This window comes from Octopus bimaculoides, chromosome Z (genome assembly GCF_046866305.1).
Source record: "Octopus bimaculoides isolate indiv1 chromosome Z, ASM4686630v1, whole genome shotgun sequence".
NCBI lineage: Eukaryota > Metazoa > Mollusca > Cephalopoda > Octopoda > Octopodidae > Octopus > Octopus bimaculoides.
Window position 1 is genome coordinate 7,487,075 of NC_142944.1, and position 20,144 is coordinate 7,507,218.

The window sequence follows — 20,144 nt, forward strand, 5'->3', positions numbered from 1 at the left end:
TTTCTTTGATTTAAACAAGTAAAAAACACCCTCAAATACTATGTCATTTGTATGACTTTTTTTTTTCCTTTCATCTTATATCATTTTTAAAAAGCACCCATGCCGGTGCCACATAAGAAGCACCTGTATCAGTGCAATGTATAAAGTGCTGGTGCTATGTAAAAAGCACTCGGTGTAAACTGGTTAGTGTTAGAAAGGGCATTCATTCTGTTTCATATATCTTTTATGTTTGCATTCACATCATAATCATCATCTTTTAACATCCACCCTTTCATGCTTGCATCTGTGGAGTGTCATGCTCATCTTCATTTCGTTTAAAATGTATTAATATGTTTCATGTAAACCCATAGATTAATTTCCCCCAAAAGAAAGAAAAAATCAATTTTTTAAACTAATTCAATGGATTTTTAAAATATTATTCTTCAGGTATCAAAAAGCATGCTCTTGAAGTTTATGGTTTAATACATTATGGCGAAATGCGAAAAAGGCTTGGAGGGAGTAAGTATACTTTTTAAAATATTTTTTTCATGATTTAGTCAAGGAGAAGGTGGGCAGCACTCGTCACTTTTTTTTTTTTTTTTGTAGGAGTGGGGGTGGGAAGGTGTGCTCCAAAACAGATGGGAGAAAATTATCCTTGATTGGGAACTTGGCTCAAAAGCTTGTGACACAGAATAAACTCTGCTAAAGGTGCTCAAGAGCTCAGGTGGTGGGATTAAACTGAGTCACACATTGAATCTACCTCCCAAAGCAAAAGCTGTTCTTTCTATGTGCTTCCATACAGTTTCCAACTGTGGCATTGCATTTATGAAGCTTCAGTCTTATTGCTACACCTCTCAGTTGTCTTCAACTATTAGCTGTGTCTGCGGTAGGTGGGATAATGTACTTAATATAATCATTAAGTGCATTAAAATGTCTGGTAAGTTGGGTAACGTTTCGCCTATCAACAGAGCAATTTAGAAACACACTTGTTACATACCAAAGCACAATTCAAAGATGATGAAAGACAAGGATGACCTCAACAGGATTTGAACTTGGAGCACAGAGGGTTAGAATAAATACTGCAAGGCATTCTATCCAATGCTCTAAAGACTCCACTAATTCACTTCCCGTAATTTGAAGAATAACAATGAAAATATATTTAAAAAATTAGATTTACTTTAGAATATCTACTGTGAAGGTTGGTAATATTTCATATTTGATTATTATAGTTCTCTGTTTTTATTTACAGTGAGAGCTGATAAAAATCTACACAAATTAAATGAATTCATTCAAGAAGGGTAAGATGTCATTTTCCTTTGTAATTAAATTGGCTTTAATTGCCTCTCTGACTTCAGCCTCTGTGAGGTTAGTCTTTGCCTCTAGATGCACGTCATGCCCACCAGAAGATTATATCATGACTGGAATTAAGAGATCAACAAAAGTATTCTCTCTACTTCCTCAGAATGTTCTTCTCTGTAGAGAGAAGTAGAACCCCAGATGAGTTCTTAATCACAGTTATAGATGAGGGCTTCTTCTTACAAAGTTGGGAAATGGTTTGCCAGAATCCTTTATTGGCCAGTCTTAAGTCAGAGTCCAACCATGACTTAGCTATGGACGTTTTTACTGTCTCTGCTGCAACTTTTCATGCCTCGGTGTGTTCTGCATATGCAAAAGTGGAGACTTGCTTTCAAGCCGTGCTTTGAACTGAAAGCTGGAATTGCAGGTGATGGTACGGTAAAGCACCAGTTCCAGAAGAGGAGAGATTATGTGTAAATGCCAAACTTGCTGTCTTTAATTTGTTTTTTTTTTTGTGTCTCTGCTCACCTGTGATCATCAGTTTTGGGGGGTAATGACTGAAAAAAAAAGAGTACAGTTGCAAATACAAGCATCAAAATGGGGTTCATCCGTAGGATCTCTGCAGTAATATTACTTGTCAGGGTGCTTAGCTCAGAGATCAAGGAGCCTTTCCAGGGTGAGCTGCTACTTTTCTGCATTAGGACATATGATTAGAATGTTGCAGGAAAGTAGTGCAAGACAGATTCTTGAAGCTGAGCCAACTGGCAGGAGATCTAGAGGTAGACCAAGAATGCGATGATTGGATAATATCCGTTGAATCTGATTACTGATATCATATATTTTTTGAGTAATATACAATTCTGCTTTGCACACTAGTCCTTATTTTGTACCAGATGTAGTACTAGAAGTGCTTATTAAAATCTCATATAACAATGAAGTAGTATATATTTGTACATTGTTGTCATAATTTCCTATCTTCACTTCTGCAATATTTTATATTTTTTGTATTCACTCATAAAGACAGTATACTTTCATTTAGTTCTCTGAGACCTTGGTTCTGATTTCTCTTGTTTTGAAGTGTTCATATTTAGATTAAAACCTTTCATTCATAAATTTTAAGATCTTTTAAAATATGCTCCAAATGATAACGATAATTTCCTAAACTGCATCAAAACTTTTGATTACTTAAGAAAAAAATCAAAACCCATGAACAAGGCATTTCAAAAGGAATATTGTCATGAAAGTGTTAAATATTTTATGTATTTAATAACATATTTTAGAAAAACCTTTTCTTTTTTCGTCCTAAGTTTCCTGCATTAATTGGTTGTAAAATTAAAACACAGAACACCTGAAGCAACTTAATAAATGATGTTTCAAAAGAATTAAATAAGTTAGATACATAGTTCTTTATTTTTGTAATTAAAACATTGTTTAAATATAAACTAAAGTGAATATAACATAAATGATTACATTGATCCATTAGCATTCAGATTACTCAGTCTTATTTATTCACATTGTTTTGAATTAACCATGCATTATCTCATAGCTTCAAGATTTCGATGATGTGCTTCTTTATTCTTAGAATGACATTGTAAGGTAGGTGTGAAAGGCCAGATCTGGCTGGTTTTAATGTAAAACATGTAGAATATTTGGGCTGGATATGGCCAGTTTAAATGCTAAAGGGTTAAATAAAATAAAAATTATATTGTAAAAGATCAAAAAAAATTTATCCCCACAAAATTTATTAAAGAATAAGCTTCTATAGAATAAGGATTAAATATTAAGAAAATCCAAATCTAAAATTACTAACATGTTTTTGTTAGAAACAGTTTCTTGTACTAAACCCTCCTTCAAAGAAATCCTTAAATCTCATTTCATTATTTTGAAATTGAAAATTTTAAATCATTATATTATATTTTCAGTCAGTTGAGTCAGTACCTTTCTAACCCGTTAATTACTTCTGACACCATCTTTGACTCTGCAGTCTTTGTCGTCTTATACAAACATGTTAATAGGGAAGCCGCTGTGTATTTGTTCAAGCAACTTAAAATAAGTCAAATTTCCTTCAAATCACACTGTACTGTTTAACCTTTTAGCATTCAGATTTCTCTGTCGAATATAATGCTTATTTATTCACATTTGTTTTTAATTAGTTGTGCATTACCATGTAGCTTTGAGATTTCAGCAATGTAAATGGTTATTTTTAGAATAATATTGTAAGGTAAGTATTAGAGACTAGATCTGGTCAGTTTGAATTTATCTCAATATGTTGGCCAATATGGCTGGTTTAAATGCTAAAAATTTTTTAAATTGGTCAGTATAGTCAGTGCCAATTTATAAAATGACAGGATGGTCATAGATATTATGTCCCTGACCATATATCAGAACTGACTCAGGGCTAAACACAAGCAATAAAAGGAAGGTAAATTATGATCATAAAATACATTTCAAAGCAATGTACTTAAATATACAATGTTTATGTCATATTTTGTTATTTATTATAATTTTAGATCTACATTGATAAAAATTCGAAGGAAAAGCTTCAGAATTCGAACACCATATTGTAATGCATTAAAGAAAATCAACAATGTTGAAGGTAAATAAAAAGAGTAAAAATTTATATACATGCTAGCTTAGAACTCATATAATTAAATACTGTGAAACTCTACATTTAATACACATTTTTTTTGCACAAAAATCAAGATTAAAATTAGAGCTGCTTATAATATACAGTAGTGGGCTGCAAAGTTTTTCCCCAATGCAATAAAGCTTCATTATGTAATAATTACATGAAATGAAAAATTAAGGTGCAAGCACAGCTGTGTGATAGAGAAGTTTGCTTCCCAACCACATTGTTTCTGGTTCATTCTCACTGCATGGCACCTTGGCCAAGTGTCCTCTACCAAAGTCACATGCCAATCAAAACCTTGTGAACAGATTTGATTTGGTAGTCAGAAACTGAAAGAGGTTTGTTGTATATCTATATAATACATACAGGGTGTCCCAAAACATTTATACAAAGTCCATTCGTGTGAAGTCTGCTGGATGCTGAAAGGCTTCTACCGAACCTCTTCTTTCAATACACCTGTTTGGCAAAACCTTAAAATAGGCCCTTTTAATGACAAACCACACTAAATTGTAACTCCTGGTAAGTTAACATGATGTTCCTTTGAATGTGCAGATTATCAGTCCCTAGTATCTACAATTGTGATGGTTAATTGAACCATTTAATTTAAATGTAACCTCACCACTCCAAACACTCTTTACTGGAGGATGTGTATCTTGCCAAGTACCATTCACAAAACTCAACTCTTTGGTTTTGAACCATCTTCCTTGAGTTCATGGATTATTCTTGGAATGTAACTTTCCCAATGACATTGCTTTAAGATTTTAAAATTCCTATCTCACAACTTGCTTGCCAAACAGGTTTTTTTTAACTCTAGCAATACACTTGTAACTTTTCTTGCTTTGTGAGCCCCCCCCTGATGCATGCTGTTTGTAGTCTTCCAGAACATTTCTTGAGGACGTTCTGGAGTTCTACCCACTTCAAGCTTATCTCTAATTCAAGTGAGAGTAAGTACAAGGGTGGATCTGTTTAAAGCCCCCTCCTAAACTGGCTTTGCACATTGACTGCATTTTCAGATGTCCAGTAGTACATAAGGATAAATCTTTCTTTGTTTAAAAGTTAGTCTGGCTTCCTTCATTATTTCTAATAAATTAAATTTTTTAAAAAATTAAATGAAAAGTGAGTCATCAGCTGCTAAAGTATGTATACATATTCTTTGGGACACCCTGTACCATCATCACCACCATCATTGTTTAACATTCATGGCATGAGTTGGACAGTTTCACAGGATCTGATGGGCCCAGGGATTGCATCATGTTCCAGTGTCTGCTTTGACATAGTTTCTACAACTGGATGCCTTTCCTGACGCCAACCACTTGACACTGTTGAGTGTGCTGCATGCCCTGCGTATTGACACAACTTTGGTAGTTGTAAACGAGTGTCACTGTCAGACAAGCAGTGTCATTCATTTCCAGTTGTCTGTGAAAACATGTCTGGCCATAAGGAAATTTTACCTTACTTGGAAAAAGATGAGGGTTGGCAACAGGAAGAGCATCCAGCCATAGAAAATCTGGCTCAACAAATTCCATTCATGTAAGCAGCAATAAGTGGTGATGCTGTTGAATCATAGTAGATTATCTACTCTTGTGTTTGAGCACCACTGTGTGTTATATATAGTATTTTAAAGACAATTTAGGCCTAAATATTGAGATGCATATATTATACATAGTAACTTTTTAGTTACATCTCTTCATTCATTGGCATTTTCTGATGTTATGTTTGCAACTGCACATTACACCAAGGAAACTGAATTCAAATTTGAAATAGGATTTTTCTTTTAAAATCCAACCTTAATATGCATATATATATATATATATATATATATATATATATATATACACACACACACACACATTGTTGTTAGTGAAAGAGCTTTTTCTAGTTTCGTTAGTTAGCAAATGTTTGAAAAAACAATCTTTTTCAAGTTTTGAGTAGTTGAGTAAGGTAATAGTATTTTTGTTGAAGGTTTGATAATATTTTTAACTTGGGAGGAAAATATTTTCTAATTAGGCTCAAGAAGATTTCCCCTTTAGAGATAATTACATTTATTTTTAAGTTTTAATTAACTTTGCTGCTCAGTAATTCTGGTTGCTTAAAATATTTCCTTTGAAATATTTTGCCAATATCTATTTTGGATTAATTGAGAGCTTAAAAATTTATCCCCCTTTTTGTTTTTTGTTGATGAATGTTTATTTTATCTAGATCCAGTTGAAGATGAAGATTCCACGTGCCGTGTACCTGAAAGAGTTACTCTTGAACTAAATCCCAAAAACAATTCTGCATGGTTCCATGTTCAAGAAATGGCTCAAAATCCACGTTTACGGATGACTTTAAAATCTGATCAGCACTTATCGACTGTAATGTTATTTTTACAAAAGAAATGGAAACCACCACGACTCAAACTTGTATCCTTTTTTCCCCCTTATTTAAATTACCCTACTTGTTTTTTGTTGCATTTGTAATTACCGTAAAAGCCCATGTAATTTACGCAGGTGATTTTCAGGGTAAAATTTGTTTAAAAAAGCTTCTATTCATGTAAAATTCACACCCAAAAGTTTTCAGAATTGCCAATATAGCCAGAGGAAAAAGGTTTTTAATTTAGTTGTAATTAGCATAATTTCACTTAATTATGAATAGTTTTATTAAATTTTCATTAAATAAAAATAATTTCTGCTTAACAGGTATCACATTGAAAGCTATAAAATTACAAGGAGTTTGTGTTTGTAATAAACTTTATTTTACATTTCTTGCCCACAAGAGATTATGTCCGATCTTTAGCATACTGCTATGTCTTCTCAAATTATGATCACAGGAAAATAATTACCTACAAAAACAAAGCTGATAAATATGCACATCAGCTTGGATGACACTTTACTCAACTGACTGTTCAAGCTGATTATGTAAACAGAATTCTTTTCCACCTATTCTTGTTAGAACCTTTGATACAGAGTATAGAAATTTTAATCCCTTATAAAATGTCAAGCAAACTTAAAAATTTGTTATTACCGTTATTGTTCGTATGGGCAGAACTTATGAATCGCTTACTGTGAAGGAGAAATTAAATATGTGCTCCATTGCAATAGGTAGAAACTCCAAGCAATGTAAAATATGGTCTGGACCGTGTTTCCCAGCATGAACATCAGACTTCAAAAACTAGTTAACCATTTAGTGTTTTTAGTAAATTTATACAGAAAAAGTAAGCATTATACTGTCCAGCATAAATAAAAGTCAACTTCATTAAGTGTATTTAAGCCATTATTTTTTTCTGTAAAAACTTATTCTGACATTAAATGAGTCAACTTCTGGTACAAATGTTTACATTTTGTACGTCTTTTTTCAACAACAAAAATTTCAAAACAAATTCTGGAAATGATCTACTCATGTAATTTATGCACCCCTGCGAAAAAAGTGCATGTATTACATGGGTTTTTATGGTATTTGTAAACAGATAAAATCGTTTCTTTAGGCTTTTCTCTTTCACTCATGAGACATCAAATATTTTGCAGTGTTTTATATTTAGTGAAACATTTCCTTCACTCCTTCCTAGAAAGAAAGTTTGAACTCGTTTGATGAAAGTCAGAAGCAGCTTGTATTATACCCTCATAGGTCCAGTAAATGCTATCCAGTTTCTCTTCAAGCAATAGAAACAGCACCAAAACCTGATCTGAAGCTCAGTAACTATTATACAAATATAAAAGGTTCTTCTTACTTTTTAAATTAATTTTATTGAAGCTCTTTGTGTGTCACATTTGAATTTCTATTGTTGTTGTCAGGTCAGCACTGATTTAGGTGGAACTATAGCCCTGAATATATTGACTCATTCAGACATACTATATATTATCAAATATGCCATTCCTTCTTTTTTAACACAGTAAGGTGTATTTGACGGAGATTTGGTTGTGTTTTCTAGCAAGTTGAGTCCCAGGAAAAGGGACGTTAAATGTTGATGATGAGTATATTGCATTTGTATATGAGTAGTCATGTGACTCCTCTACAACAAGGAACCTGTTTTGCTCCAGCCTTTTTCTCTCATACTTTATCTCTCTTTACTCTTCATCACCTAGCATAAAGTTGCTCCTCTGGGGTTTGTAGCCTCGCAAGTTCTTTGGCAACCTCTAGTGCTCATAGCATGGTAAAAACATGCAGTACATGCTGTAAAATGGTTGACATTGGGAAAGGCATCTGGCCATAGAAACCGTGCCAAAATAGATACTGGGGCATGGTGCAGTCCTTTGGCTTCTTTTGATCCTGTCAAGGTATCCCATGCCAGTATGGAATTTGGACATTAAATGATGGCGGTGTTATATTTGCAGGCGTTGCTATGTGGTAAGAAGCTTGCATCCCAACCACATGGTTCTGGGTTCAGTCTGACTGCATGGCACCTTGGGCAAGTGTCTTTTTCTATTGCCTCAAGTTGACCAAAGCCTTGTGAATGGATTTGGTGAACAGAAATTGAAAGACTCCTTCTATATATCTGTGTGTGTGTCTCTTATGTCTGTTTGTCCCTCCATCACTGCTTGACAACCAGTGTTGGTATGTTTACATCACCATAACTTAGTGAGTTGGCAAAAGGGACTGATAGAATAAGTACTAGGCTTAAGAAATAAGGCCTGTTTTGTTCAATTAAAACCCCTCAATGCAGTGCTCCAGCATGGCTGCAGTCAAATGATGGAAACAAGTAAAAGAATGAAAGAATATGTTGCATTTCTCCTTTCTAACTGAATTTTTAATTGAGTCAACAAAAGCAGCCTCTATATATTTGCTCATCGAATAATAGAAATCACCTCCTACTGTCTTGAAATGTCTTGGCTATGCACTGTCTGTCAAAAATGAAGAGACGGTAATGGCTGGAACTCTTTTAATCAGAGATTTACTCAATAATGATTAACATCTTCAGTCAATTTAATTCCTTCAACATTCTGAAATCTTTCACTTTGATTTTACTTACCAAGCAAAAAAGAGGCTAAAATAGTTAAAAGGAATTACTGTTGTTAAAATACACTGGCGTTAATTCCAAAACATGACAACTCTTAACTTTTTATTATAAATTTATTTATAAAAGAACTTGAAATAAAATCTAAATCAAATGTCAGCTGGTCTGTTTCTTATTTATGACTCAGAGTGGCATTTGTAGGCACGTAAAAAACACCATTTTGAGCGTGGCCATTGCCAGTACCGCCTGACTGGCCTTCATGCCGGTGGCACGTAAAGCACCCACTACACTCGGAATGGTTGGCGTTAGGAAGGGCGTCCAGCTGTAGAAACTCTGCCAAATCAGATTGGAGCCTGGTGTAGCCATCTGGCTCACCAGTCTTCAGTCAAATTGTCCAACCCTTGCTAGCATGGAAAGCGGACGTTAAATGATGATGATGATGTTTCAAAAGTTGTAATTTTGATACTATGACACCTCATGCAGTTAAGAATTTCACTTTATGATTGTGTGATTCCATGTTTGAAACCACTTCATGTTACTTTGGCCAAGTGTCTAATATCGTAGCTTTGAGTCTTGAGCTCTTCTGGTGATAAAAGAAATTGTTTAATACATGAAGTTTTTATGATAATCACCTAAGACTCTTAAAGGCTGAGGCAGTACTTTGCTACGGATGTAGTCCAGTGACTGAAACAAGCAACATAATTAAGAGTAGAAGAATTATATTACTTTAGGAACTATTTATTACTTTCCTAAGATTTATATTTAAAAAATTGCTTACTTTATTTTATCAATTTTATTTTATTTATTTATTTATTTTTTGCAGCACATAAAACCAGGAAAATGCCAATAGTATCTACAAATAATGAAAATTCCTGCGATGCTGCTTTTGTACAGTCACCAAAATTATCCTCTGAAAATGCCAAAGATGATGGAATTCTTTCAGGTTCTTTCATAAAAGAATCCGATGGTCCAGTAACAGTTTCAGGAACAACAGATTTTGCTGATGTGAGTTCTGACAATGCAATGTTTCCCGATACTATGATGTCACACAGCAGCAACGTTTCTGAAAATTCTAGTCAACCTGTGTTGAATTCTGCAGAGAACAAAACACTAGAAATGTCTCCACAAGTGTCTGAAAAAAATGATGAAAATAAGTCTGCAGTAACATCTTGCAACACATCACACACCACAACAGTCACATCAAACAGTTCATCTGTAGCCCCTAATACAACAGACATTCGTACTTCTGAAGATTTAGAAAAAATAAAAATAAAGCTTCTTGAACAATCTAAAAAGGGGTGGACAATGAAAGAAGCCGAGAATTTGACAGTTGCTCAGCTTTTTCTAATTTTTGGCAAAGATGAACCAATAAGACTTGAATATGATTGGTCAAAGACATCTCCCGATTCTAAAGATAAATTATATGAATCTTACACTATCATCAATAGGCTGCGAAGACTTGTACATTTGGCAACAATGGAATTCACGGACTATGTTAAAGTTAAAGCACCAAAGTCAAATGAAAAACCAAAAAGTGGAAAGGTAGAATTTAAAAAAAATTTTATTATATTTCTTGAGAGTAATACATTGGCAGAATTCTTAGAACATCGGAAATAACACCTTGCAGTATTTTTTCTGACCCTTTACATTCTGTGTTCAAATCCCGCCATGGTCGACTTTGCCTTTTATCCCTCTGGGATAAGATTCCAATCAGTGGCATCAACTAACTACCTTACCTCAAAATTGTTGACCTTGTTCCTAAATTAGAAACAATTATTGCATTTCTCAAGAGTTCTGTATTTCTCAAGTTATTTTGGGTTAACATTTTTCATGTATGTTTATCACTTTTTAGGCTAACAGTGCTGGCTGCGAAGTTTGCGAAGCTTGTGGCAAACTATTGAATCCTTCGGATGCAAAAACTAATTCAAAGTTTGTGAACAAAAACATCAATAGGAACACTTGTCTTCAAAATAATACCAAAAATGGTGCAATTTATAAGGAATCTTGTGGAAATTCTGAAAATGCTGTTAAACGTTCACATGACAAAAAAGAACAAAAAACAGAAGAAAAAAACGTATGTATTTGTGTATCTATAAATTTATTTAGCTGTAAACATAATGAATTCAGACTTAATTTCAGAGGTTAATGTTATGAATAAGAAAATCTTGAATAGAATATTATTGTTCACTGTCTTGATACTTTAACTGCCACAGTCTGTTACTGGAACTTATCGGTGATGCCACATATTTTCAGTTACACAGTATACTATTTAATTACAAGGAAATGTAATTTTTTTGCATTTTTACAATATTTCATAATTAAACTTTAATATTTAACACTCATGTTATTTAAATCTCCTCAAAACCATGTCAAAGATTTAGAATAAAATATTTTCTCAAATTATGAAAATACATATGCCGATTGAGTGAAGTTTGTGATGAACCACTATTGGTAAATGTAGCGGTTAACATGCTAATTACAATTCTTCATGTATACCAAGTCCTTTCACTTCAAGGCCAGGAGGTACTTCAGTGGTCCCAACAATTATTAATACACTACAAAGCTTCGGTGAGGCATACAATGGAGTGTTGCTCTCACATCTGGAACGGTGTTGCAGCTATTCACACAATCACTGGAGACTGCATCAACAAAATAGCCACCTGATTAACTGGCATAAAGTACTTATTGACCCACTCTAGCCTCCAGCCCACAGGCACACAATATCCTCTCTCTCTCTTCTTTTTCTACCAATTCTATAATGGTGTACTAAACTCTATGCCCAGACTTCCCTTTTCAGAATATCGGTACACCTCCCTAATCATATCTTTCCTGCAGGTATTGATTTTAAAAAGTCCAAGAAGAATGTTAATGGCATCAATCTCATTGGTTTTGGAAGACCTGCACAGGCCATGGGCAGTCACTTCTAACAGACACAAGTAAAAGAAAAATAAACAAAATTCTATATTTCAACAACTTGTTCGAGAATATTTCTTGTTGTAAATATCTACTCTACATTAGAAGTGGAAGATTGTAAGTTCCAGGAGATGGCCGTTTTCAAAAGTGAAATCTTATAGAGACAGTAAATTACTAGTGGTACACAATATTTAATTGACTGATCTACGTGTATTGGAATTTAAACATATTTTAATTTGATTAACCTTTTACATGTAATTAATTAACAATCTAATTTCAAATATTATACCTTTATTTTTTTAATATGTGAAATCCTTTTGTGAACTTTTCACAAGTTTTCACTCTCACACAATCTGATTGTTGTATATTATAAAAACATATTTACAATTATTTTGGTAGGATGATTCTGAACGTGTTGATGGAGTTTTTCGAGTACCTGTGATACCAGGAAAAGGGCCACTGCCACAAACTTTTGTTACAAATGAATACATAGTAAGTTCTTTTAACATTTCATATTAGTTCATTATCATTACCATTTAACATCCTTTTTCTATGCTGGCATTAGTTGGACAATATGACAGGATCCAGCAAGCTACAAGGCTGCACTAAGTTCCAGTCCATACCAGTTTTGGTATGGTTTCAACAGCCTGGTATGGTTCCTACAGCCTGGTGTGGTTCCTACAGCCTGGTATGGTTCCTACAGCTTGGTATGGTTTCTACAGCCAGGTATGGTTTCAACAGCCAGGTATGGTTTCAACAGCCAGGTATGGTTTCAACAGCCAGGTATGGTTTCAACAGCCAGGTATGGTTCCTACAGCCAGGTATGGTTCCTACAGCCAGGTATGGTTCCTACAGCCAGGTATGGTTTCAACAGCCAGGTGTGGTTCCTACAGCCTGGTGTGGTTCCTACAGCCAGGTATGGTTCCTACAAATGCCCTTCTTAATGCCAACCACTTTACAGTGTGTACTGGGTGCTTTTTTTCCCTTTTTTCTCATGTCACTGGCACTAGTGAGGTTACCTAGTAACTTACAAGACAGGAAAAGAAAGAAGCCCCAACCACCTCTAAATAGGGGAAGTATTTGAGAAGTTTAGGTGGCCATATACGAGTTGTTGAAAGTCTGGTATGATAGAACGACAAACACAGGTATCTTGTTATAGAGATACATGGCTGAATTAGATAAAAGGAAGGTAGTGATGGAATATCAGAGCAAACTCTCAAGGTACAAGGTGATCCTAAGAGGGGATATGAACAGTTGATCAGATGAAGGGGGTTGTAATGGATGGTTAGAGATGGGGGTAGAGGTGAGTGTAGAAGGCAGTAAATAAGACTGATGGAAATACCAGTATGGAGAGTTACCTTTTAATATTATAATCTACAAAAGAGTTGTAGATTGGTAGAATGATAAACAAAGGCAGCGAGCTGGCATCAAATGTTAGCACGACGGGTGAAATGCTTGTCGGTATTTCGTCTGTCTTTACGTTCTGAGTTCAAATTCCGCTGAGGTCGACTTTGCTTTTCATCCTTTCAGGGTCGATTAAATAAGTACCAGTTACGCTCTGGGGTCAATGTAATCGACTTAATCTCCTTGTCTGTCCTTGTTTGTCCCCTCTATGTTTAGCCCCCTGTGGGCAATAAAGAAATAAGAATGATAAACCAAATGTATTGTAGCATTTAGCTGTATACATTTATGATCCAGGTTCAAATCTTATTTCTTTCTGGATCAATTACTGGTGTCACTAATTGATTATATCTGTGGCCTACATTTGAGATGTTAGAAATTAAATTATAAACTACAGGCAGAGGTGTGGTAAGAAGTTTGCTTCCCAACCATATGGTTCCGGGTTCAGTCCCCAGTCATACAAGCAGTGTCATTCATTTCCAATATTCTGCAAGAACATGTCTGGCCATAGAGAAATTATTACCTTGCTTGGAAACAGGTGAGTGTTGACAACAGGAAGGGCATCACACTGTAGATAATCTGCCTCAAATGAACTTTCAACCATGCATGCTCAGAAAAGTGGATGCTAAATGATGATAATGAGATAAAAGTCCATTGAAATATCAAGGTGTTTAGGTTCCTAAACACATTCAGCTGTTCTTGTGATATATCCTGTAATATTTACTAAAGTTTATTTCTATTTGATTTGTAGAATAAATACAGACCAACAAGGTATCGTAGAAAATTGCTTCATAGTGCACAAAAGCCTGTATTCTTTCAACGGACTCTTCTTCCAAAGGAAAACCCACACATGATGACACTGACGTTGTTGCCAAGTGCAACACCCGGTACAGTCGATGCCTCATTCCTTCCTGTAAATAATCGGACTAGTACTGTGATTCCTACTAGGGATGTTTCTTCTTTGTCTAATACTTACACTACTCAGGTATTAACACAGCCAATTGTAAGTACTCTTTCTGTACACAACCAAAACAGTCCTGTGATAGTGCAAGGAACAGTGCAGACTTCAGTTGGACTAGCTGCATCAAACACTTCTTCAGCTTCTATGTCTGCAGCAACTGCTGTTGTAACCAATTCATTCAACACAGGTAAGAACAATAACTTGGTTTTCTTTCTTAAACTTTGTTTCACTTACACAATACCACACACTCACACTTGTGCCTGTATTTTATACCACTTGGCAACTTCATCTACACCGAGATGAAATCTTCAAGCGGTTTAAATGCACACATCCCCAATATCCAAGTGGCTTGAAAATGTCAGCAGAAGGGCACCCAGGAGTCATGACCTGGATGCAACCCAGCCCCCTTAAAGTATGAGAAGTTAAGGGTCAAAATACTTGCCACAGGTGGGTTTCTTTGAAGACCTGCTGCTGTGAGTTTCTTACCATATTGTCTCATGAGTTTCTTACTATATATATTGTTCCTAACAGATATTTTACCCGTTTCATTCTCTCCTTTCTTTTCATCCACTTCACCCCCCTTTTTTTTGTCCTTGTCACTCTCACTCATTTTCTTTTTTCCCCATCTATTTCTATCACTGATTGTTTTGAGTTACTCTGTCTTTGCTTGACTTGCTAGAAACAGCAGCCAAATCCTCTTCGAATCACATCCAGTTCTTCTAAATAAAGAAAACAAAACAAAAATAAAATACAGAATATAGTTTTAGAGACCTGAAAAAGGGAAATGGAATACTTATGGCTGAAATGCTTGTCATATCAGAAGCAATTTACTTCCTTGTGAAAATACCTCTGCAGATATTCCAATCAACATTTGAGCATGGCTGTTGCCAGTACCGCCTGACTGGCCCTCGTGCCAGTGGCATGTAAAAGCACCCACTACACTCTCTGAGGGGTTGGCGTTAGGAAGGGCATCCAGCTGTAGAAACTCTGCCAAATCAGATTGGAGCCTGGTGTTGCCATCCGGTTTCACCAGTCCTCAGTCAAACCGTCCAACCCATGCTAGCATGGAAAGCGGACGTTAAACGATGATGATGATGATGATGATGATGATTAATTGTCACAACTTCTTATAATTAAAACTTGCCAGTATCATTTCTTAGCATCCTTGATATATTATGTTAATAATTCATAGCATAACCACTCAGTTGTTGTTTTTTAGCACCAAATGAACCGTGAAACCTTTGATCAAAGAAATTCTAACTTTAACCAAATTGCTCTTTTAGAGGTCTCTAGAATATCCTCTATTTCTTTCCTTGCTTTTATATACAGTGGAATGAGATTTGAGGGAGATAAGGCTGCTGAAGCTAATAACATGTCAAGTAACTGCAAAGAGGCTACCTTAACTTGTAACCAACAAAGTATTTGTAAAATATGATCGGTTTTCTGATACTGGATGCTTATTGCATATTTTCACTTAAACGAAAATTTCACTTGTAATTTTCTTTTCTGTTTGTACAACTAAAAGAACATTCAGTGCTAGTAGTCTAGCCACATAAATCTAATATTTCAACCAATTGTACTATGGTCTAACTTCTCAGAGTTTAATGTGGGTGTGGGTGTGGTATTAGCATGCGTGAACAATGTGATAAAGATGAGCTGGGAGAAAAATTAGGTATAAGAGGAGTGTGATGTGTGCAAGACCAAAGATTGCATTCGTATGGGCACATGATGTTCAAGGAGAATAACAACAGACAGAGTAAAGGGCTAGGCACAGGTGTAGCTGTGTGGTAAGAAATTTGCTTCCCAACCACATGGTTCCAGGTTCAGTCCCATTGCGTGACATCTTGGTCAAGTATCTTCTGCTGTAACCTCAGGTTAACTGAAGCCTTGTGAAAGGATTTGGTAGGTGGAAACTGAAAGAAGCCTATCGTATATATTTATATACATATACTAATATATATCTGTGTTTGTCCCCCACTAGTGTTTGACAACTGGTGTTGATGTGTTTATATCTCCATAACTTAGCAGTTTGGCAATAGAGATCAATAGAATAAGTACCAAGTTTAAAAGGAAATGCAAGTGTTGATTCATTTGACTAAAAATTCTTCAAGGTGGTGCCCCAGCATGGCCACAGTCTAATGACTGAAACAAGTAAAAGATAAAAGATTAATGCCAGGGTATGAATGCAGGAGAAAAGTGTGGAAGAACAAGACGTGGATGGAAGTGATAAAAGCTGATCTCAGAATGTTGAGTCTTACTGAAGAATGCAACAAATGCTGAGATGCTGTGTGTTGAAAAGGATCTGTTCAACCCATACAAGCATGGAAAAACAGATGTAGATATTATGGTGATGTTGCTGCTGCTACTGCTAATGATGATGATGATGATCATCATCATTTAATATCCTCCTTCCATGCTGGTATAGGTTGAACAGTTTGACAGTAGCTGGTAAACCAGAAGACTGTGCATAGCTCTGCTGTCAGCTTTGGAATGGTTTCTATGGTTGGATGCCCTTCCTAACACCAACCACTTCATAAAGTGTACTGGGTGCTTTTTGCATGGTACCAGCAGCTGTGGGGTCACCAAATATCTTACAAGATGAATCCCTCAACTTAGGTAGGAGTCATATTGAGGTAGGTAGCTTAGTTCCATGTGATATCACATTAGAATATGAATAGAGGGTCAGGAAATAGGTGTTTTGCAGTAGAGGTGATGCTTGGCTACCCACCAGTTGGAAAAGGCGAGAGGGAGAGAGAAGATGGTGAAAAATGGTGATGTTATTGTTGAAAACAGTGCAAGTTAAACAGTTACAAAGGTGACAATCAAAGCTGAATTAGAAGCATTATCAAAAAGTTGTGAAAAATCAATGGTGCCACATTGAGCATTTTTTTTCTTTATGCAAAAGAAAGAAATTATTTATAACATGGAAAATATTTGTCATGATGTCATGTCAAAAATTTCTTTGCAGTCTTCAATAATGAAATATTTGTTTTATTTTAAAACGTATTTAAAAATGAAAGAACTATGAGACCTAAAGTTGGTTGGCATTAAGTCACTCACTAATGCTCTCCAGCTTCAGACATGCTGTTTGCTTCTTCACTCTGTATCCTTTGCTGACACTGCTATTGTGGCCTCTGTTCCTCAAACTAGCTGGTCTTGTACTACCTCCGCTCAGGACCATCAGTATAGAAAGTATATTCACTTGCTGATAATGTATCCAGTTTTGCTGAAGAAGAATACTTTTGAATTGTTTTTAACTAGATGTAAAACATTATTTGTAGTCATATGCTACTTCATGAAAGCCTAAAGAGACCTAATAAGGTTGAAACTGGTATCTTAGTTATTTATTGTAGGACACCTCACAGACCATATTAAGCAAACTATTTCTACCAAAAATAAGAAAAATAATCTTAACCACCCTAAAACATTATTTCTTGACTACTCTAAAAATTATATTTTAACCATCTAAAAAACAAAAAGAAATGCAGAATAGGCACTGGAGTGGCTGTGTGGTAAGAAACTTGCTTCCCAGCCATATGGTTCCGAGTTCAGTCCCACTGCATGGCACCTTGGGCAAGTGTCTTCTAGTATAGCCTTGGGCTGACCAAAACCTTGTGAGTGGATTTGGTAGACGGAAACTGAAAGAAGCCCGTTGTATATATATATATATGTGTGTGTTTGTGTTTGTTCCCCCACCGTCACTTGACAACCAATGTTGGTGTGTTTATGTCCCCGTAACTTAGCAGTTCAGCAAAAACGACCAATAGAATATGTACTAAGCTTACAAAGAGTAAGTCCTGGGGTCAGTTATTTTGACTAAAGGCACACAGTCAAATGACAGAAACCAGTAAAAGAGTAATCCCATGCCTAATTGACCTGTTGAGGATCATTTGGTAAAACAGAAATTGTTGAGCATCAACATGATATATGTTTTGGTAAATTATATTGTGAGTTCAAATTCCAGTCAGGCTGACTTTACATTCCATTTTTCTAGGGTCAGCAAAATGAATACTAGTTAAATAATACTGGGGTTGTTTTAATCATCCTGTACCCATGAAGGTAGCGTTGCCAAGTCTGTTCGCCATTTAAGAACACAGGAATTTATAAAATACATGTTTTGCATTATTCCAATATCGTAGTTGTGGCCAGTGCCTCCTGACTGGCTCTCAGCCGGTGGCATGTAAAAAGCACTATCCAACCAGACTCCAGTTTGATTTGGCATAGTTTCTATGGCTGGATGCCCTTCCTAACGCCAATCACTTTAGAGTGTTTTGGGTGCTTTTGCACAGTGCCACACTGGCGCTTTTATGTGGCACTGCACAGGTACTTTTATATGGTGTCATATGGGCATTTTTATGTGGTGCTGCATTGGCACTACACAGATGCTTTTACATGGCACTGCCATGAGTGCTTTTCACCATCAAAGGAACCAGTCATAACATTTCTGCTGTGGAGTACAGGTCTTCTCCATATTATCCCCGCTACCACCACCATCACTCATTATTTCTTACCTCACAAACTCTCTACTAAGTATTTACATTGTCCTTCCTCTCCAGAACTGCATCTTTCCTCTGGAATTTCCTTCCTTCTACTTGGCATTCGGCTACAACACTTGAGCATTAACTGAAATCAATCTTATTTATTCCTTGTGTTTCAAATCTGAGAGGATCTAAAGCGGTTTGTCCCTGGCAATGCTTTAACATTTTACAATAGTTGTGATGTATTTATCTTTCTTTAAGACATAAAGGATTAATTAGAGGAACTTAACATTCAGCAATGGAAATTTTTAGTACTTAATTCCTTTACAACAATTTGTTCTCCATTACATTTTTATATATAGAAACCTCTGAGACAATGATTCTGAACTGCAGCTCCCAGAGCCATATGCAGCCCTCAAGCTTCCTTCTAATGGACCCTGATGGTTTTCCTTCTATAAATATAATTATTTCTTTAACTGACTTGTGTTTTACTTTGTTTTGTGCAAGGCCCCTAAGAAAATCCAGGTTTTGGATCTGGCCCAGACATTAAAAAAGGCTGAGAACCACTGTTCTTATGAAGTAGCTTTCAGTGAATTAGAAATAGCAATTAAATCTAATTTCCTTCAAATCATTCCATACCGTTGTTAAAAAAGAAAGAAAGAAACATATTAGATAAAATAGTCATTCATACACACCTTGAGCAAATTCCATTGATCAGCACTTACCTGGAATTAGTCAAACAATGAGTTTGCTGTATTGTCTAGTTAGCTTATTTATTGTTTTGGTATAATATAATGTATTTTTTGCTATGTCTTGCACATTCTTTTGCTGTTGATTCAGCAGAATTATAGTGCACACATCAAGGCCAATAAAAGACATGTATGCTATTGCTTACAGGGTGTTCAGGCTAAATTTGAGTTTGCATCAAGGCAACAGAGAACATCATATCCCATTCAACAAGAAAAGTATATTTTTTTAAAAACCAAAGAATATCAACTAGTTTATAGCTGGCCTAAAGATGGCTCTGGAATTTGGCACATGTATTCTTCTCTGTGTCCATGGGAAGATCTTTGAACACCAGCTCAGCTTTGGTGTTGCAAGCAGAGTGGCTGGTGTCTTTCTCTACTGTGGCTCACACATAATAATCCCTGGGTTTACAATCGGAGGAATTAGGAGACCAGAAACTGGGGCTGGTGAAGTCATAGAGATTCTTGGACAACCACTTTTCACTCTTTCCAGTGGTATGATAAAGAGCTAAATCCTACTGCTACACGTATGGTCTTCCAACAGCTTCACATAGCTTTCTGAATTGTGTTCAGAGAGTGAGGCAGCATGATGTTTCCCTCACTGGAGACACATCCAAAGACCACCACAGCAAACTGTGGTGGAACTTAGTTTTCATGATATATGGGACTTTGTATGGATTGTAGGCAAGCTACCTTGTTCTGAATGTTGTGCAACTGATCCCAGCAGAAGTTCTTTGCATCTGAGAAGAACCAGATTATCCTTGGCTCAACCGGATGCTTTGGATAGTTGAGGAGCTTCTTTGCCTTTGTC

The 20,144-nt window shown here is 35.8% G+C and overlaps 1 protein-coding gene across 1 annotated transcript in view; it reads left to right on the forward strand.

Moving 5' to 3' along the window:
* Window positions 1-20,144, forward strand: part of LOC106875862 (uncharacterized) — a 46,477-nt gene that overhangs the window by 10,920 nt on the left and 15,413 nt on the right. The window contains exons 5-13 of the mRNA XM_089365466.1: window positions 427-498; window positions 1,229-1,277; window positions 3,786-3,871; window positions 6,104-6,306; window positions 7,449-7,599; window positions 9,658-10,376; window positions 10,687-10,908; window positions 12,147-12,239; window positions 13,900-14,296. Of these exons, the coding sequence (XP_089221592.1) occupies window positions 427-498; window positions 1,229-1,277; window positions 3,786-3,871; window positions 6,104-6,306; window positions 7,449-7,599; window positions 9,658-10,376; window positions 10,687-10,908; window positions 12,147-12,239; window positions 13,900-14,296 (1,992 nt within the window). The remainder of the gene's footprint in view (window positions 1-426; window positions 499-1,228; window positions 1,278-3,785; window positions 3,872-6,103; window positions 6,307-7,448; window positions 7,600-9,657; window positions 10,377-10,686; window positions 10,909-12,146; window positions 12,240-13,899; window positions 14,297-20,144) is intronic.